The sequence below is a fragment of the Pseudochaenichthys georgianus genome, chromosome 3 (genome assembly GCF_902827115.2).
Source record: "Pseudochaenichthys georgianus chromosome 3, fPseGeo1.2, whole genome shotgun sequence".
Taxonomy (NCBI): domain Eukaryota; kingdom Metazoa; phylum Chordata; class Actinopteri; order Perciformes; family Channichthyidae; genus Pseudochaenichthys; species Pseudochaenichthys georgianus.
The window spans coordinates 6871389-6891895 of NC_047505.1; the positions used below are offsets into that span (position 1 = coordinate 6871389).

Here is a 20507-nt window from a genome sequence, read left to right on the forward strand (position 1 = left end):
AGGTGCTTGTTGAGGTTTGACGTGGTGTTTACAGCAGTGGATAACAGCTTCTGGCCTGGACACAGTTTGCACCTCACCGTCACATTCCTGTCTATTCTTCGGATGAACTCAAAATAATGGGCATACCTCCACCCCTCGAGAGTTATCGCTGACTCAGCCATGTGTATGCAGCACTGCACGTGGAGATGTGGACGCGCAAGTCGCGCAGATTACGTACATATAAACCTACAAAGTACTGATATAGTACATTTAATTTTTTTTTATTTTTGTGTAGTTGTATATTGCAATAATAACGTATGGTTGTCACAAAATCCCACGGCACACCAGTGTGCCGCGGCACACCGTTTGGGAACCACTGACTTAGAGAGATATTTTATTATGTAGGTAGGAACTGTATGCATCGCTAAGGTTAATTTAAATTGGCTATGCTCAAGTATGTAGACAAGCTAACGTCGAAGTAGTGTATGTGAAATCAACCTCATAATAAGATGTGTGTATATTACAATTATTAATGTAATATTTCAAGATGATTAGTTAGATATTACAATATGGTTGGTTGAGCTGGAGTTCATTATTGAGCTTGCACGTCAGTCATCTGAAGAACGAACCCAAACCTTGTTGTTTTTATTAATTGCATTACCAAATGGGTATCAAATAAACAGTAAGCATTGGGAACACAACTTCCAAAGTTACAGTAACATAAAAAGGACCCTGACTCGGACAATACACAATCCAACATGTTCAACAGAAGATAATCAGTTATATTGTTTGTACACATGGTACTTTACATATATATATCTGTTTGTTTAAGGTGTCCAGATGATGCAGACAGGCTGGACCAGAGAGTGAGACAGAACTGGACTCCTCACAGCAGTGAACTTCAGCACAGGTACAAATACTCTTTTTTCATACTGTACAAATAATCAAGAAAGATATTGGTTTAAATGAATGAAGTATTGACTTTAATACACTGATACTGTATATATTCCATTAAACAATACTAAATACTAGATCACCTACACATCAGTTAAGTTGAGGGTTTTTTCCATTCAAAAAGTTACATTTTAGATATTTAGCAATATGACTTTGTCAGCTTCCTAATTTAATGTATTGAAGGCAAAGATATTTAACACATAGTGAGAACTGCTACTATTTATCTCTCTATTTAATATTGTCTGTAAAAAACAACAACTTGAAGGTGCCTGATGACATTTAATCATTCAAACAAAATCATATTTCGTTTATTTTTAATGAAATAAATGTGGTTTAATCTACATAATTTAGGCCTACTGTGTTAATTGTTTACTGTAGTATTGTTTACAGGGTGTCCGCAGGGTCTTAAAAAGTATTAAAAGTTGATAAATCAATTTAGCAAAAATTAAGGCTATTAAAAAGTATTAAACGGCATTTTCCAAGGTATTAAGAAGGTCCACAGCAACGACAACATGAAACACCCTTTAATTTACTGAAACAACATGTCGGGAAACCCCCTCAAGGTGGCCCCATGCATAGCGTGCCATAAAATGCTGCTTCTTATTTGAAGTTTCGTTGCCTTGCTCCGCTCTGTGGGGGAGGGGGGGGGGGGTTTATCTGCTGGTGGACTACCTGAGAGATATACAGCAGGAGAACACGCCGTCCACCGTCTCCGGGGTCTTCTTCGCTGCTTTTGGTGTATTTTGTGGCGGCAGCAGCGCCACTTACAGGCTTGGCATATGTACTACAGCGTTTCCAGCATTTCCAGCGGTCTAGTGTGAACGGACACGTTAATGAATCGAATGCGTGTGAACGGAAGACTTTTTTGCGTATGCGTTTTACTGTATGCGTCCTCGGGGTCTAAGCCAAACTATATCCGGTCACAGAGATCTGCTATTTTAAAGTAAGGTCAACACACATCGACCCTAAATATAGTCTATATTAACCCTCTGAGACCCACATAGGACCCACATTACCGTTTTTGTATATTTTTGTGTTTTGCCTTATAAATTGTCATTTCTTTACAGTATAATCAAGTTTTACACATCCCAGAAATCAGCATAACCTCAGCTAATGATATATGTCACTCATTAGAGACTTATATACATTATAATAGGGTATATGTTTCCATAAAACCAAAAAACGGAGTTTGAATTTTGTACTTATTTTATTAAAAATAACTACTGACTATACTATTGAAAGAAACATTTGACACATACAGTTGCACACATTTGTTGTCATTGTATCAGAACTGATTTGAAGATCCTAACTTATTTTGTTCATTAGTTATGCCCATTCTTGTGGGCAGTGTCCATGGGCGTTTCTTTCGGGGTTTTTTACTGAAAAAAAGAACGACTACACATGATATATATCATGGCAGTTCCTGTCAACAATCACACACAGGGGGACATGGCATGCTTTGCACCATAATGGGGTATTTTTCCTGCAGACTGCACACTTTCTGCGTCCTGCAGTCCCCTTTTTGGACTGATCGTCTGTTGGAGCGATGGCAACGGGTGTGTGGTTGTACTGCCTGTCCCCTGGAGAAAGGTCGAGTGGTACTCCCATCAGCTGAGCTGACAGTAGCTCCTGGAAATCCTGGTGCTTCATGGGAGTATCCTGTCTCACTGCACACATGTCCTTGTGGAGAATGTAGCTGTTGGTACTTGCGATGTCCACAAAGTGGTGAAAAAGGGTTTTGTACCACTTCATTGATTTGTGGTGCACCGAGTAATATCCTAACAGCTGGTCGGACATGTCCACACCTCCCATGTACTTATTGTACTCTCCGATAGGGGTAGGTCTTGCAATGCTGCTTCTCTCATATCCACCTTCCTTGGTCCTCCTGCCTCTGATGATCATTTCCCCAGAGTATGCGGTGTGTAAAGTGGAACACACTGACACTTCCCGTGTGTCCATCCACTTGACAAAAATAAGTTTTCCTTCTCTTATCCACCTTATTGAGCCCCTGGAGGACTTCTTGGTGAGGGTATTTTGTTTTGTTGATGGGGTCCCCAATCTTCCATCACGGTAGGTACCACATGCTCCAAAGCCCAAGCTACTCAGGTGTGTGAAAAGGGCTGGGCTAGTGTAGAAATTGTCACAGTATACATGGTAACCAGAACCCAGGTCATCCTTTTTCACTAGTGACATCACAGCATCAAAAGAGAGTCCTTTTCCACTCACAAACTTTGACTTTCCAGTGTAAATTTTGAAGTCAACGGTGTATCCATTTGTATCTGCCAAAACAAACAGCTTGATCCCCCACTTGGATGGCTTGAGCTTCAGGTACTGTTTCAGTCCGATTTTGGCCTTTGTTGCAACCATCCTTTCATCCACCGACACGTTTTGATAGGGTTGGTACACAGATTTACAGGCATTCCGTATTGAATCACACAGAGGATTGACTCTGTGCAGGAAATAATATTCCGCTGTGCCTTTTTTGCGGTCATTCAATAGATCCTCTGCTGGGTCACTCATATGTAAATTCCATAAAATTGCCATGAATCTGTTCCTCGTCATAGCAGTGCGTGGAAATGGGACATGAAAGATACTTTTTACCCTCCACATGTCTCTCAGTTTTGGAAGGTTGAGGATTCCCATGTACACCAGAAGTCCCAGGAATTTGAAAAACTCCACTGGAGTGACGTCCGTCCATTTGAATTTCTTCCCACTGGCAGAGTTTTTTGCAGCATTCTTGTTTGTGTTTTCTGTGATGGTCTTTACAGTCCTGTGATCAAAAAAGTTTTAAAAGATCTCCAGGGGGCTTTGTTTGTGGAGTGGAATTAGTGGTGGCTGCACACCAGGCTTGTGCTTCGGGTTGAACCTTGGGAGATCAGGTGTTATGTCAGCATCTGTCTCTGTTTTCCATGCAGAATCTGAGTGGGTTGGTGGGCTTGGAGTGACATGGCCACGTCCTCGTCTACGACCCTTACGCCCACGGCTAGGTCCACCATCTGAGTGTGTGTATGGTTGTCCTCCCCTCCTCTTTGGTCTCTGCTGGGATGTGGAATGTGGTCCCTGTTCCGGAACTGTAGGGAGAAAGGGTCTTCTCCTAAACCTTCTCCTCTCTTGAAGTAGTGGGACCTGGAAGAGACGTCTGTGCTAGAGGGGATGTTTTTGGTTGGTCAGGGGGACACAGACTTCCTCTTCCCCTACTGTTTCCACTCTGGTGATGACCCACCTCGTCAGCATCCACACTATAACATATGAAAACAAATAAATAAAACTACTTTTTCACTAGATCATAATAATTACTCAAAGACTTATTCAAAAACCACACACTTCCCCAGTGATCTTATCCACCTCCCCCATAAAAACACACATATTTTACAGCAATAGTCTGAGTTTTCTTTGCCCAAATTAAGTCATAGTGCACAATATAAATAATATGAATATGAATAAAACCCAAGGTCACCGAGCCTTCACAGCAGCTGGCCCTATCTCTGGAACACTCTGCCCCTCCGTGTGAGGTCGGCCCCAGACCCTAGGGGTTTTAAATCTACACTAAAGACAATTAGACAACTTCTTCTCCCTGGCCTTCTAGTCAGATTGGAGCACGACTCCAATAGTAATGATAATAATAATAATAATAATAATTCATTACATTTTTATTTAGAGTGCTTTTCAAGGTACTCAAAGCGCTTTACAATGACAAATTACACATATTATACATGTAACAGTATTACTGTGGACAATACCCACAGTAAGCACAGGAGCAAATTAGAGTGAAGTGTCTTGCCCAAGGACAGAACAGCCTGACGCCGGTTTCGAACTGGTGTTCCTCAAAATGTAATAGTCTGATGATCAACGCTCTAAACCACTGCCCCAAACACCGCCCGTAATTATATAGACCATCTTTGTAGTCTAAATATTTCGTCATACTTTAAATAATTTCATTATATAATTACTTACTTGTCCTCCTGAGCATCTATCCCATCGCCAAAACTCCTCTCGTCTTCAGAGTAGCATGACTCGGGCACAGATTCCTCTGAATTTTCCTCAAATAATAATAAAAAAACATGCATACAAACAAATTCCAAACGTCACTGCACCACAACAAAAGGTGTTATCTGTGGAATAACTGCAATGATGAGCTGAAATACTGTATAACTTTATCCTGACTAAAAAACTATTCTGAAACAAAATCCTGAATGGATATGAGCAGGACCGGTGATTTCCTGCTTGGTATGTTTTGTTGTTGATGGTTTTGGTTTACCTGTAAAGATTATTAGTTTTTTTGTTTTGTACAAGGGGTGATTTGTAGTGATGGCAAAATGAAGCTTTGAAAGAAGCTTCGAACCACTTGGACAATTGTGTCGGAAATAGGTTCATTTCTCGAAGCTTCAGTTACAGCGACCTCTCCTGGCGAAGTGCAAGGCTGCAGTGGGTTTAACGTATCTTTGCCTGAAAAATATTCGATGCACACACACACTAAGACTGAATATCATGTTCTATTTGCAATTAAAGATTGATAATTGTGTGTATTGGGTTATTGAGAAGAGACTAGAGAGTGCTGGACCTTTTTTTGGGCTGAGAGGGCCTTTTATCAGTCATTAAAGTATTAAAGTTGAAAAGCAATGATTAAAAGTTTAACTATTCCGGGCTTTGAACCAGCTGCGCGGAGGACATCGCCGCACCCTGGCCGCCGGCTCTATCCACTGGGCTATCTATTCCTTAGACCAGTGGTTCCCAAACTTTTTGTGCCCAAGGCACACCAAAGGACAAGTAAAAATCTCAAGGCACACCTATTGTGCAAAATAGCCCTTATAACACGTGTTATCACTGATATCATGTAAAATATCTGTAAATGTGCATAATTATTTACTAATGCAAAATAAAATGTGACAAAGACAACTATATTACTCATGAAATATTTATTAACGAAATATTTCAGAAATTAATTTGAAACGTTATCAAATTAGGCTTCATCAAAGCAGCAACACACTCATTTAAACCAGACAGGTCACAACATTAAAAATAAGACAAAGGAAATTCAGCACAGAGAACTGTCGATGCAAGGAAGCTGCATTGTCCATGGTCCTGAACTACAAATTATAAATGTAACATTTCAGCAGAGATGGGGTCGTTACTAAAAAAAAAGTAATATATTACATATTACATATTACTTTAAAAAAAAAATATGACACTACTTCGTTACTCTCTACATAAAGTAACTCGTTACTTTACTCGCAGGGCCGGCCCGCCCCTCCCTGCAAGCAGATCACGCAGACTGCTAAAGTTTCAAATGTTCTCTTTAGTTCAGTTTCCATTGTCGCATAAGATTGATCCAGATCCTGAATGTTTTCCTATCTGACCATGGCTGTTCTCTGTCTCCTGCTATCTGTATATTTTGTGCAGTCCATCTCTGCTCACTCTGTTGCGTCGGCGTGTTCTCCTGCGTGTTGGCCATGTGTTGCACTGGAAGCAGACACCGCAAAGACTTCAGCCGAGCACGTACGAACTGCGCATGCGTGAGTGGCAATAACTCTCCTTACCAGCAGGTGGCGGTAGTGTGTATTCGTCATTCAAAACAGGCAACAACCGGAAGACAGAGAAGAAGAACAGACTGTGATATAAACAAACAACAAATAGCGTGTGCGGTAGCTCCACCTTAGCATGTGTTCTTTGCAGGTGCTTGTTGAGGTTTGACGTGGTGTTTACAGCGGTGGATAACAGCTTCTGGCCTGGACACAGTTTGCATCTCACCGTCACATTCCTGTCTATTCTTCGGATGAACTCAAAATAATGGGCATACCTCCACCCCTCGAGAGTTATCGCTGACTCAGCCATGTGTATGCAGCACTGCACATGGAGATGTGGACGCGCAAGTCGCGCAGATTACGTACATATAAACCTACAAAGTACTGATATAGTACATTTAAAAATGTTTTATTTTTGTGTAGTTGTATATTGCAATAATAACGTATGGTTGTCACAAAATCCCACGGCACACCCGGACTTGCCTCACGGCACACCAGTGTGCCGCGGCACACCGTTTGGGAACCACTGCCTTAGACGATCAAAGTGTTTTTATATTACTCTTTTTTTTTTTTTTCACAGTTTCACGAGCCATAACGACCTATCTTTCTTCCTGGCTTGCTCTATAATGATCCAATTCAAATGCAATGCCAACAACAACTCAACAGCAACAACAACCCACACATTGCGCATTGTTTAGAGCGGTTATAAAGTGTTGAAGCGCTCAAATTTGAAACTGTTTCAACCTGTCACCTATCAGAATCGAGACGAGGCAGTGCATTGAATCGCGTGAATGGACCGTGAACCAGTCAAGTGATTCATTCAGGAAATGAAGCAGTTGCTGGTTCGGACGTCACATGTCACGTGATTTGAAGCAGTTGCTGCTTCGGACGCCACATGTCACGATTTGAAGCAAGCTTCGAAGCACTGCTTCTATGGAATAGGAAGTCCAGGGTTGAAGCTCCGTTCGAAGCTTCAGTGTCAAACTGCCATCACTAGTGATTTGTTTGAAACAACGAATCAAATATCACGGATGCTGATGACGATGAACTTTTATTTTCATAAACAATGTATGCTAGAGTTGGTAGGACAAGACAAATGTTTAAGCTTCTTCTTGCCCCTTTTGAACATGAAGGAAACTTTTTGAGTTTTTATTTTTATACCTTGAAAGTTTGTTATTTTGCTTCTTTTTATTATTATTTTTTTCTTTTGTTTGTTTACTTTTGACATAAAAACAAACTAAATTCAAGAAAAAAGAAGAAAAAAAACAACAACATTAAAGATTAAAATTGTGAGAAATCTATTTGTGTCTGTTGGACAGAGCAAATTATGCAACACAGAGCCATTTTCGTTAACAGCTCTTACATCGATACATCGATGTCACAAGACGAAGCCACATGAGCGTTATTTAGAAATGTGTTGTTGCAGCAGACTGGATTACATACATTTGAAAAACATGAACTAGTTGACAAATTAGAACTATAACACTTGCTGGTTATTTCATGTATTTATAATAATCATTTGCCAATGTCACTTCATTTTCTGTTTTGCACAAATGTTTTAGCAATATTGTATTAGTTGATATATATTGATGCATGACTTGCTGCTGTGTTCATTAATGTAGACCAGGGGTCTCCAACCTTTCTCCACCTGAGAGCTACTTTGAAAAAATGAAAGTGGCCAAGAGCTACTTGCATCACATCGCTTACATTTATTTACATAGCGCTCATCAGTTGAATTAAGCTACTTTTGTGTGAAATTGCAATACCTAAAGCTTATCTAAAATCTTAACTTCACATCAAGGTCCAAGAAAACGACAATTTCTCACATATTAATATGGCCCTCATAGTAGTACATCGCCTTAATCACCACCTTGCAAGTATGCTTATGGCACATGTGTGTAAAATAAGTGCATTCACTCTTTTTTACAGTCAGTGAGATGACTGGCGCTGCATGGAGTCCACCATAGAGGGGTCTGCTGGAGTGTACCCACTTAGGTTCACTCTAATAGAGTAATTTACATGTTCATCAGTCAGTCTTGTTCTGTATTTAGATTTCATTCATGTCAGAAAAAGCTGCTTCACAAAGGTCTGTAGAACAGAACCAAATAAAGCAGACATTTTCAGTACTGCTTGGTGAATGTTCTTATAGTTTTCTGGTTCTACAAGTCTCCAGAAATGTTGTGAGTTTTCTGAGACTTCAGCTGAACATGATTTTGGAGATTTATAACCTCCACCTCCATCTCCACAGACACTGAACAGTTCAGCCATCTTTTCTTCTTCTTCGTCTTGACATTACATTATAAACCATAATAAATCAATTGTATAGGTCTAGCCTCCCTATATCTGTGTGTGTGACATTTTTCCATCCTCAAAAACAAAAAACTAATGCTTCTGCAGTCTAGCTGCAGCTTCTAGCAACGGTCTTCTGTTAAAAAAAGGATAGCATTATAAAAACAAAAATAGTGCATGTGGGTGCATTCTCTGTCTTACTGTTGCATAAATCCCATGAATGTATGAGATTAAGTTAGCTTCATCATATCTCAATCAGTGATTAAGTGAATAATAAAGTTTCTATCGGGTCACTGTCAGCCATTAGGGGAGGGGACGGGGTTTGGAGGAACGGAGAGGAGACGGTGATTGCGGAAGCGTTCCTCCTGCCTTCACAAACTTTACACGCGTATGTATCAACTGAAAATAGCAGGACATTCATACTCTGCAATCCAAGACTTGATTGAATCCACCAAAAACCTGACATGACGATAACGAGTGTTTTTCAAAAACACAAATCCCTCCCTGTGTCTCTGAGCCGCAGCGACGCGGCCTGATTCAGAGCGGGTCATTCTGCCGTTGCTTCTGACTGGTGCTGCTGCGGAGAAAGCAGACTGCTCCGTGTGTGGTGTCGCTGTGCCGCTGTCACGTCTGTTCCTTGATCTCTGCGCCACGGACCAATTTGATATTTGTGTGACAGAAACAATTCTAAAATAAAAACACTTTATTGTCCGGCCGCGGCCGAAAAATCAAGAAGCAACGTTACTACGCTATAATCGATAATCGAGCGGCGAGCTACTGAAAAGCTGCCCGCGAGCTACCGGTAGCTCGCGATCGACGTGTTGGAGACCCCTGATGTAGACAAATAATTGATTTACATTATTATGATTGCCATTACATTATTTATTAGATAACAGCAGAGAGGGATCAGGCGATGTCCTTCACCAAATGTAACTTACATCAAAATACATAAGTATAAATGTCAAAATATATTTAAAGTACGAAAAGTATAAATACTCAGAATGCAGAATGGCAAATTTCAGATTAATATACGGTATACTACATATCTAGATCCCAATTCATATTGTGTTTATCACATCAATGTTGCAGCTGGTTAGGTGGGATTTATAATAATATTACTTCATATACTATTGGGTAGAGAAATAACACATTATAATTAAATAGATCAATTAATTTGACCATCCTAAAAGACATTTAATAAATACAGTTATCACATAATATGTTCTATTAATTATGTGAATTTGAACTGGTGAAATTGTTTTTTATGAACATATATAAATGGTAAATGGACTGTGCTTATATAGCGCTTTATCCAGTCTTTAAGACCCCTCAAAGCGCTTTACATATTACATGTCGTTCACCCATTCATACAGAGCAGTGTACCTAACTCTAGGAACTAACATTCATACACATTCACACACCGTTGGCCATGCCATCGGGAGCAACTCAGGGTTAAGTATCTTGCCCAAGGATACATCGACGTGTTGGCTGCACGGGCTGGGATCGAACCCACAACCTTCTGGTTGAAAGACGACCGCACTCCCTCGCAGCCACAGTCGCCCGGTATATATATATTACTTTACTTCTTTTTTTATTAGAGCCATTTTCCTTTAGTCCTTGTTCCTGTTTTTGAAAGCCTGTAAGTAACATTTTGTGACCGAGCCACAATATGGAGAAATCATACACACAGAAGGCTTTGGTAACTCGGCACCTCTACTTTTAACCACACAGAGGGGTTGTGTAAACACCAGTCCTTTCTCAACCTGGCAACATATATTTCAACAGTCTCAGAAGTGTAAATGATTTGGTATCTGTCAATAAAAGCATTAGTTATAACTCATAAATCTTAATAAAGGCTGCCCAATGCTGGAATTCAAGCTTTAAAAAAAGGTGTTTCTTTCCTTTTTTTATATATATATATAATCCCTAAACTCGCAGTTTTGGCTTGTAATATTCCATAGGGTTTTAAAACATTTATTAACATGCTTATTGTATTTGTACATGTATGTACGTCATGTGTGGAAGGAACAAAAAAGAAAATCAACAGGCAGCTCTGCAGGTGGCTTAGAATACCTCCAAGATTCACATCAGTAGGACTGTGCATAGAGGCCTGCCAGCTACGATTTACTGTCATCCGTGGTGCAGGAGTTCAAGGTGGCAAAGTGCAGATTCATGTTGACCATCAGAGAATCTAAGGACAGAGGCAGAGACATTAAAACAAGATGTCTGTTGTGCTATGTGTGAGATGATCTACTGCATTGTAATAATGAGTTGTTTGTTCTTCTGTCTGTTTCCATTAGCTTTAAATCTGAGATGTCTTTGGGAAGAACAGATTAAATCAGATACCTGTTGCATTTCTCTGCATTGTGTATAACTAGCAGGATTACAGTGTTAGTACAAACCTAAAAAGATGATATAGTGTTTGTTGTAAAGGATCCAATGTTATCTCTTCTCTGTACGCTGTACTGTTCTGTAGGATAATACTTTAAGTGTGAATCTATACTTCTACTGCCTGAATCTGCTTTATGGTTTTCACTTTCTTTGCTTCATTTGTTCAGTTTTTAATTCAGCAGGTGAACCTATATTTTCATAAAATAGTGTGTATGTTAAACTAAAACGGAGCATTTTCTGTCAGCTCAGATTTTATTTCTGCTTTTCTAAACTGTGGTATGTGCTCATGTGTTTCATTGTTGGTGTATATACTGCCGAATATGCTGAATGAAAGGCAGGTTTTCCTATAAATTAAATTATTTGTTATCCTAAATATCCTGGTTTCTGCTCTTCTAAGGTCATATTGTTCTGTTGTTGCACATAATACAGTAAAAAAAAACGTCTTATTGTAAATTATTTTCTCTTTATTTATTTGCCTTGCATTTGATATTGAGGTAATCCAAAAGTCGAGTAAAGTAATCAGGTTACATTACTTTTACTTATCTATATCGGCTTTTTCCGTGTTCGTGCTCTGAGTGTGTAGCATTAAGGTTCATTGCGCTCTGGATAAAAGCATCAGCTAAATGTAAATGATTTGCTCTGTTAATTAATCAATTAATGTTCCATATACGATTGACTGCTTAAACATGTATCCTGCTGGGAAACATCTTACACAATCCCCAGTGGGTTTGAAGTAATAACTGCCACTTCCAGTTCAGCTGGATTTGCCAACGTTTGTTGAACAGAATACCTTATAAGGATGGGGGTTAGTTGTTTTCCCCACATATATAAGTTGGACCCTTCTGTTTCAGGTACTGTATCTCTCTGCTTCTATCCTGTAACCAGCCATGATCCTGCAGGCAGCTGCGCTCAGCGTCCTCCTCTGCTGCGTGCACACTTACACTCTATGGGTAAGCATCAGCACACACTTTACACACAATTAACTTTCAATAATAACAAAACACATACACATTTTTATGAAACACTTTGAAATTACCTATGATACATTTTGAACTGTAACAATCCAATATAGAAATGTCCTTCAACAATACACATCAGCATGACATTTAGTTTTTAAGATTGCATTATGCATGAAATAAGATTTCTCTGTATCAAAAGATGTACATTTATATTTGAGAAATCCTAATACCGTTTTTATAGGACCTCCATCAGTCGTCTCATATTTAATCAAAATATATTTTCATGTACTGGTCAATTTTGAGAGTTTGCTTCCATAACATGTCTTCTTTATAGTGGAAAGAAAATATCAAAATAGACGTTAAGGTGTTTATTTGACTACCTTTTGTGCTTCTGAACATTTACCCTAAATTCACCACAAAATGAGCATTAGAACATTTCTCATTTACACATTTAAGCATGCTTGATCAGAAAACTTGCAAACAATTGTTGTCTTAATGTAGGTCATCAACTGGGGTAGTTTGATTGTGATATATATAAGCTATTATTGTATTACCCTAGTTAGTGTCTCCTCTAAACCAACTTTTACTGTTTATTATTACAGGCTCCTTTGGAAAAGACTGAGGAGTCCTCTGGTAAGACGGGGCTACTTGTCAAACTTTAAAATGCTCTAACTATTTACTCAGACTTTTTAACTGATTGTTTCTATTCCAAAGGCAACGCCATTGAGGATGAGACCCTCAGTGTCTCTGAGCTGTTGGAGAGGGCCAATGTGGATGTTGGTATGTATATGCACTGCAATCATTCATTATGTATTCCCCTTGGCTGCGAATGTTCATTAAAGATAATCTTACATTCATTTGAAACAAATCAAATCACGAGACAGTGACACCACACTGTCTCTGTTTGACACTGTTCATTAGAGCAATAATCTGGTTTCATCACTATTATATATACTAACATTTATTTTGTTTACACACATTTGTACTTATTAATTGTGGTTTTATAGTGTTATACACTTTGAAAATGTTTCTTTAACTTTAATTTGATTTATTTCGTATTTAACTTTTATTTCAAAATGAAGCCTCTGTTATGCAACCCTGCTTCCCCCGGGCTGATTAAAAGTATATCTGATTCGGATTTGAAAGAAAGATGAAGGCATGTTCTTGATCATGCTTGCATCATCTTGCAGGAAAGAACTTTGACGAGCCGATGGTGATGTTTGGAGACATCGCCGTGCCCACAGGTCTGCAGAACGCAGATCCCTGCACAGCACGAGGCTGCCTGTGGCCCAAAGCCACCGACGGAAACGTCTACGTACCCTACCGCATCTCCAACCAGTACTGTGAGTACTGAAGGCAGGGTCGTATATGATTAGTGTTCACATTTCATGCACACAGTATGCATTTTTAGCGGCAGCAATACTAGCAAGTGATGGCTCAATGTCCCTTTTTCTTGAATATTAGGCAGTACTGATACCAATACCAATATGTATCTCTTGTTAGGCATAATTTTAACATGTTAATTTGTATTGAAGTGAACTTTTCTCAACTAAAGATCCAGTGATTGACCAATACGTAATATTGAATCGGCGCATCCACCATTAAAAGTAGCAGATAATAGAAGCAGTAGAAGTAAAGGTCATAATTTATCTAGTGGTAGTATAATTAAAGGTGTCCTCCACTGACTTTAAAGAAACATTTATTAAATTAGATGTGGAATTTTTGGACGATTTTGGCTTTTCTACTGTACAAATGTATCTGCTGCTTGATGGCATAACTTGCACTGAACTTTAAAGTTGTTTCCATTTTCATAATGGTAAAAGCCATTTTGTATGATCAGTGTCGCATAGTGTTTGGCTCAAAATACCAAACAGATCATTGCAGCATCCCATAAACCCCTCTGTTTCAGCCCTGTTTCAAAAGTGCTGATTCTGGGTATGTTACTTTAGATGAAAATAAGGATCCCCTCCCCACGCCCCTCTGAGAGATATGTGGTTACTAAAAACACAATGATGCTCTAGGAGGAGATACAGGTGATAACCAAACCTTGTTTGGTTATTGGCTAATGGTTACACAAGCCAACACATCGTTATGACATCATAAAGGGGCCAAAATCTGATCAGCTCATTTTCAGTTTTTATAGAAATGGATCAGGACAAAAAGAGAGCAAATCTTTTTTTCCTAAAACGTTCAGAATCTCTTTCCACAGAGGGGACACATGTTGATGTAGAAGAGACATGCAAAAGTGGATTTTGCATAATAGGTGACCTTTAAGAAATAAAACCCACTAAACTGATATTATTTGATTTTTACTGTAAAGCCCAGAGAGAGAGACAAACCATCGTCCGAGGCCTGAGGTCTTTTGCTGCGTCCACCTGCATCCGCTTCACCCCCCACAACAGACAGAGTGATTTTGTCAACATCCAGTCCCGATCAGGGTAATGACAATGCACACAACACACATGCATAACTAACAGAATCTATTTACACCTCCATAAAACACACTGTGTGTCCCAGGAGAGGAGGCAATTTGGCTTTTGAACTGTCGTGCTCTCTTCCAGGTGTTTCTCCTTCATCGGCCGTCGTGGTAGAAGCCAGGTAGTGTCTTTGAGTCGTCGGGGGTGTGTTTACTTTCAGATCATCCAACATGAGATGCTCCACGCCCTAGGCTTCGACCATGAGCAGACCCGGTCCGACAGAGACCAGCATGTCCGCATCCTGCTGCAGAACGTCAGGCCCGGTGGGTCTCACTCCTTCATCATTTAGAATACAGATGATACAATCGATCAAAATAGGGTTGTTCAATTAATACAATTGACCTTTATGGCCTTCGAAGGGGTAGTAGAGCCCCATTCCTCCAATACAGTAGAACCAAATGGCACTTGGTTTGTGGTGCTCAAACTTCCAAAAAATTCATTTGGTCTCAAGTCACGCTGGAGGTTTTCCTTTGAGCGAGGGCAGACCCAGTGCCGGCCCTCGTGTTGCAAACTGTCCGAAATGAGGTGATACATCTGTACTTTCTTTCTACTCTTATCACCTCGCAGAAGAAAGCATTTATCTACTCATGGATGACTTGTATTTTCTTAGAGGTGTTACTCTTCAATAGCATAAAAACAGAGACAATGTTTGATTGAGCCGTGTGATCTCCTGCAGGAATGGAGTCCAATTTCAGGAGGATCAGAACAAGGAACCTTGGCACTCCCTATGACTACAACTCTGTCATGCACTATGACAGGTAACATAATAATACAACAACATGTGATGATAATGTTTCTCTGTGTCCTCTGGATTTGTTTTCTCACAGTTTTTATATCTAATGCAACTTCATAAAGTGATATTATGTCCCAAGTGGCCAAACGATTCCTAATACAACTTTACGACATGTTTCCAAAATGTGCAGTACGTTCAAAAAGTGAACTTTAATGAGAGATTTTAGCATATGCACAATATTTGATGCCACGGAATGTTAGCTAGCTACTTCCTCCAAATCTGCTTTCTGTGGTCATTCAGCAGCACAGGTGTCCAGTTGTTATCACTGCTGTGTTTGCAGGTTTGCCTTCTCCAGGAACCGACAGCCGACCATCATCCCTATCCCCAACAACAACGTAGCCATTGGGAGAGCCACCCAGATGAGTCCGACCGACATCCTCCGGGTCAACCGCCTCTACGGATGCAGTACGTACATTTTCATCAAAGTAGTCTACTGATTAAATTACTTTCTACATGTTCCTATAACTGCAGTGTATTTCTGAGCTACACTGACCCCACCCATATATGTAGTCTCTCATACTATCTCCCTACTGATAGCATTCACAGAGGTCAGGCTCAACACAAATCCAGAAACCCTATATGTGACCCGCTCTATCGAAATCAGTTGGAAGTTGCAACGGCTCAAAATAAACGTGGATTTGCGTAAAAAACTACTTTTTCGGGGTTTGGGTGTTTTGTTTGATTTTAAGTCTTGGCTTTCGGAATATGAAACTTTTATTTCCAAAATCACCCGATAAATACATTTTTGAAGCTCGCACCCTGCTCTTCTGCAGCGCCGCTCCCCCTCACTCTCCCTCTCGCTGACATTATGAATGTAAGGCGTATAGTAATCATAGATAACTCGGCAGGGTCCGTGACAGTTTGTTTTCATCTGATTTCAATTAAACAAAGTCAGCTTATTTTTCAGAATATTAAACTTGTTTCGGCAAATTCAGATGATAAACACAACTTTGAAGCTTCGGCATAATTACAAGCGGAGAACGGAGTAACTTAACGTCACAGCAGGCATAACAACAGCCGGTGTTTCTCGTGAGTGTTTTCACACACATACACACACACTCGCGAGCTTCCCCCAGACCAGTAATCCAAACGGAAATATCTTCCCTCCGTAGTACTTTGATCATTTATTAGCTGCTAATAATCAATCAGATCGATGGATTCCATTTAAAGGCCTTTTTCTCAAAATGATGACTCGGTGACAGTCATTAGATAATGTGAGATATTTCGCTTAATATTTGGAGTACAAAAACAATCCTGATATCATTAGAAAGCTAGGAATCTCCTCTTTCCAGCAGTGTATACAACTCAAAATGTGTCTTCGGGTGAATGCGACTGATTTCGATAGAGCAGGTCACATATACTGTACGTTTATTTAAAATGGAGCAGTACCATAAAAAGTATCAAACAGTTTTTACAGGTTTACTGTCTTTTTGTCAGATTCCACTGCATCCAGACCTCACCTGAAACCGGAGAAATGAAGGTAAGTCCTAAGTTTGCATGTTTTTTCATACTTGCTATGAACCAGGGGTGAACAAAGTAGTCAGATCTTTAACTGTGGTGAAAAAAGTAATACAATGTGCAAACACAAGTAAAGACCACGCATTAAAATGTAACTCAGAAAGTACAGAAGCATTTGCATCAAGATATGGCCCTACAGTATGGCCCATTTTAGAACTATATGTGACATGATTGACTTTATTGTTTTATTTATTAATGTCTCCATTACTTCAACGTTGAAGTTTTTTATTTATTTTTAATAAATTCACTGGGGGCTAGCTTGTGCGGGTAGATTCTGTATTTTGTTTTTAAGATGGATGATGGATTTGTATTCATATATTTTAGTTTTTCTGGTTTTGCTTTTAGGATAGTGACAGATACAGACTGAACACATGAATGTACTTTTATTTGGATCCATGAATGTGCATATTTTCTTTAAAATCTCCTCTTCTCCAACAGGAATTCAAGAGGAAATAATACAAATTCATGCAGCTTCTTATCTACAAGCAAAACCAAGATGCATCTGGTGTTGAATGAATGTGCTTTAATTCAGATTACATTAGCTTGTGTGCTGTCTCACTAAGAAATTCAAATTAAAACATTTTCACTTAGATAAATGACTGCTTATGAGCTTGATTAAATACAAAGAATGAATAAAAATGTTTGTTCACAGACCTAATCACATGTCCGTCTGTCATTTTCCATTTGGCCTTCATGAACAGGACAAACACACACAGCTGATCAAACTCTTGGATACACACTTATTTCCCAGTCTGAGTGCCAGACAGTACGTACGTACACACACACACACACACACACACACACACACACACACACACACACACACACACACACACACACACACACACACACACACACACACACACACACACACACACACACACACACACACACACACACACACACACACACCTCACCTGTGGGAACAAGTCACATTTCATTCAGAAAACATGTAGGTTCATTTAATTTCATTTCCATCTTTATTTCGAACAGATTAAAATAATAAATTAAATAAAAACAAACAAATGTGAAAAATAATACCGTATTGTTAGAATACAGTATTTATCAATATTCATAATAATATTTATATATTCTACAAAAATATTCATAATAATAATAATAAATCACATGTGTCCGAAAGGGAGCAGGAGGAAGCAAATGCTTATTATTCCCACCCCTTACTTACTGCTGATCAATGATTATCCTTTAAATAATTTCTGCAAGTTATTCTTACTTACATATTTACATTTATACATTTACAATCATTTCTCATCTTCAATCACCTCTTCATTCTCATAGTTTTCCAAAAAAGTGTTTCTGTACATCCTTTTAAACTGAATTATAGTTGTGCTTTGTTTTAACTCCTGCTCCAAACCATTCCATAAAATCACCCCACAGATTGTCATGCACAGAGTTGTTCTGACCTTGAGTTGTTTCAAATGTAGATTTTCTCTCAAATGAGACCCCCCCTCTATGAACAATGTTTGTAATTTTGTAAAAGTAGATTATGTCTTGCTCTGTACATGATTTGTGCCGTTTTAAATGTAACCAGATCAGTCATCTTCAGTGTGTGTGACTTTAAGAATAATGAATTAGTGTGTTCAAGATATCCAACATTATTGGTTATTCTTATAGCCCTTTTTTGTAATGTGCATAACGGCTGTAGGTTGGTTTTTTAAGTGTTTCGCCAAATCTCCACACAGTAACTCAGACATGGCAATATGAGTGTATTATACAGAGTATATACAGTAATGATTTGTAGTCCAGAATGTGTCTTGCTTTCCCCAATATTACGATAGTCCTAGCCAGTCTTAGAACACAAATAAGAAACAATACCATTATTAAATACTTTTATATACATTATATTTGACTTTTATTTGATCAGTAATACCAGTCAAGTCCTGGCCGAGTTAACAGCTGAAGCAGTTTCACAAACATACCAATATACGGTACCTTTATAAAAAGATAAACCACATGTCAAATGTAAACCACTAGTGATATGAGCCAGACCACATTTATGTAACTTTCACACCTGTTTTTTTATATAAGAATAAATCACATTTTGTAAGTGTTATTAAGGGAGTATGACCATTCTTGTGGTACTAAAGACTCTTCATTTGGGGCCTTGCCGCATCATGCAGGATAAGGCATCATTAGGTAATTTATTAAGACGAATAGAGAGCCAACATGCTACTTATATGGACGCTAACAAGCACAATAGTTAATGTATGCCTTAATAAAGGGTGAGCTGCATTCCATTGCAGTTCCATTTTTTTTTTGTAATCAAAGTACATATATGCAATTTCTGCTATAATATTTCAAATAAAAACTGAGGTCAGATAAACAGTAAGTGCTCTCATCATCACACTTTATAGTTAAGAACAAATCAGGCATAAAAGTGACTTTGTTCTCCTTTGTTTCAGTGTGTTTTGTACGGTATGATGGCAACATGTGTCCCTTTTCCCACTTTGTCAGATAAGGCTGTGAGTTCAGCTAATTATTTGACTTTCTTAGAATCCTGATTGTCCATATTTGGGCACACAAAGACAGTTGAGCGTAGATAAAAAGCTGGAGAGAGACCTCCTCTGCACTAATCCACACCGAGGATTAGGGATGGGTATCGTCAGTGGCAACGGGTCATTGGGGGCAGGTGGGGCACAGGACCTGATCTATTTTAAGATCAGGTTTAATCATCTGATTCGTCTGTACATTGCTGTTTTAGTCTGTGTTCTTTTAATTAGTGTCTACAGTGCCGTTTTGAGCTGTTTAGAGCCATGTGGGACAAAACCCGATCCTGCCCCTCCCTCTCACGGTCTAAGTGAACGGTGACTGTAAAAACTACACTGCGCATGCTCAGAGTATTTTTCTATTTAATGTGTGTGGCAAACAAATAATGACCATAGGGGCATTGAGCTGCCATCCCCACCATACGTCATCTCACATCATTCAGAGCTGATTGGCTGTAAGTACGTCACGTGTGCAGTGCTGCAAAACGTCACGTGTAGTTTGAAGAGGAGACGAGAGAGCAGCATATAGCTAACATCACCAGCGATTAAAAGAAGTAAAAAACTGAAAGAAAATGAATGAAGTTGACCATTTACTGGAGCACACATTTGTGACACTTAGTCTCTGAGAGAAACTGGAGGTAAAGCGTCTCGGTGCCCACCATCCACCGGATTTCCAAATGGTCCAGACTGCGGGCAAAGTTAAACGTGTGTTGTGGAAATTGATGTGAGATATTGTACCAAAGAACTGTGATACATGTAAAAGGGCAGAAAGTCTTGTTGCACTTTCCAGACACTAAAAGAGGTCTGTTGAGTTCCCTGGTAATTATCAAATAGTAGCAGTTAAGTGAATACTGTTCAAGCAATACCTGTGTTTGTGTTTTATAGTGATTTCTCTGTTTTGATCCTTTCATAAATGTGAGGACTAAAATGGCGAGAGACAAAGGGCTGTAAAAAATGAGTTTTATTGCAGTGGGGGAGGTCGAGGTATGCAGCACAGGGTGTGTGGGCCAGGGGAGAGGAAATTCTGTTTGAGATCTCTGGCAGGCCAGGTTTTAAGGAAATCTATGTATCTTGAATAAGTATGTGTGAGTTTATACATTCCTGTGTGTTAATAGTTG

The 20507-nt window shown here is 39.2% G+C and overlaps 1 protein-coding gene across 1 annotated transcript; it reads left to right on the forward strand.

Annotated features, from left to right (window-relative positions):
• Window positions 1-11977: 11977 nt before the first annotated feature.
• On the forward strand, window positions 11978-17540 carry LOC117466635 (hatching enzyme 1.2-like). The gene is made up of 10 exons (XM_034110010.2): window positions 11978-12085; window positions 12697-12727; window positions 12809-12874; window positions 13285-13437; window positions 14415-14532; window positions 14656-14834; window positions 15248-15329; window positions 15645-15769; window positions 16802-16844; window positions 17321-17540. The coding sequence occupies exons 1-9, from the start codon at window positions 12023-12025 to the stop codon at window positions 16840-16842; spliced, it is 858 nt and encodes a 285-aa protein (XP_033965901.1). The 5' UTR covers window positions 11978-12022; the 3' UTR covers window positions 16843-16844; window positions 17321-17540.
• Window positions 17541-20507: the final 2967 nt, after the last annotated feature.

Coding starts and splice junctions, on each gene's coding strand:
- LOC117466635 (XM_034110010.2), top strand. CDS start 12,023: ATGATCCTGCAGGCAGCTGCGCTCAGCGTCCTCCTCTGCTGCGTGCAC. Junction 12,728..12,808: donor AAAGACTGAGGAGTCCTCTG/GTAAGACGGGGC, acceptor TCTATTCCAAAG/GCAACGCCATTGAGGATGAG. Junction 14,533..14,655: donor AACATCCAGTCCCGATCAGG/GTAATGACAATG, acceptor GCTCTCTTCCAG/GTGTTTCTCCTTCATCGGCC.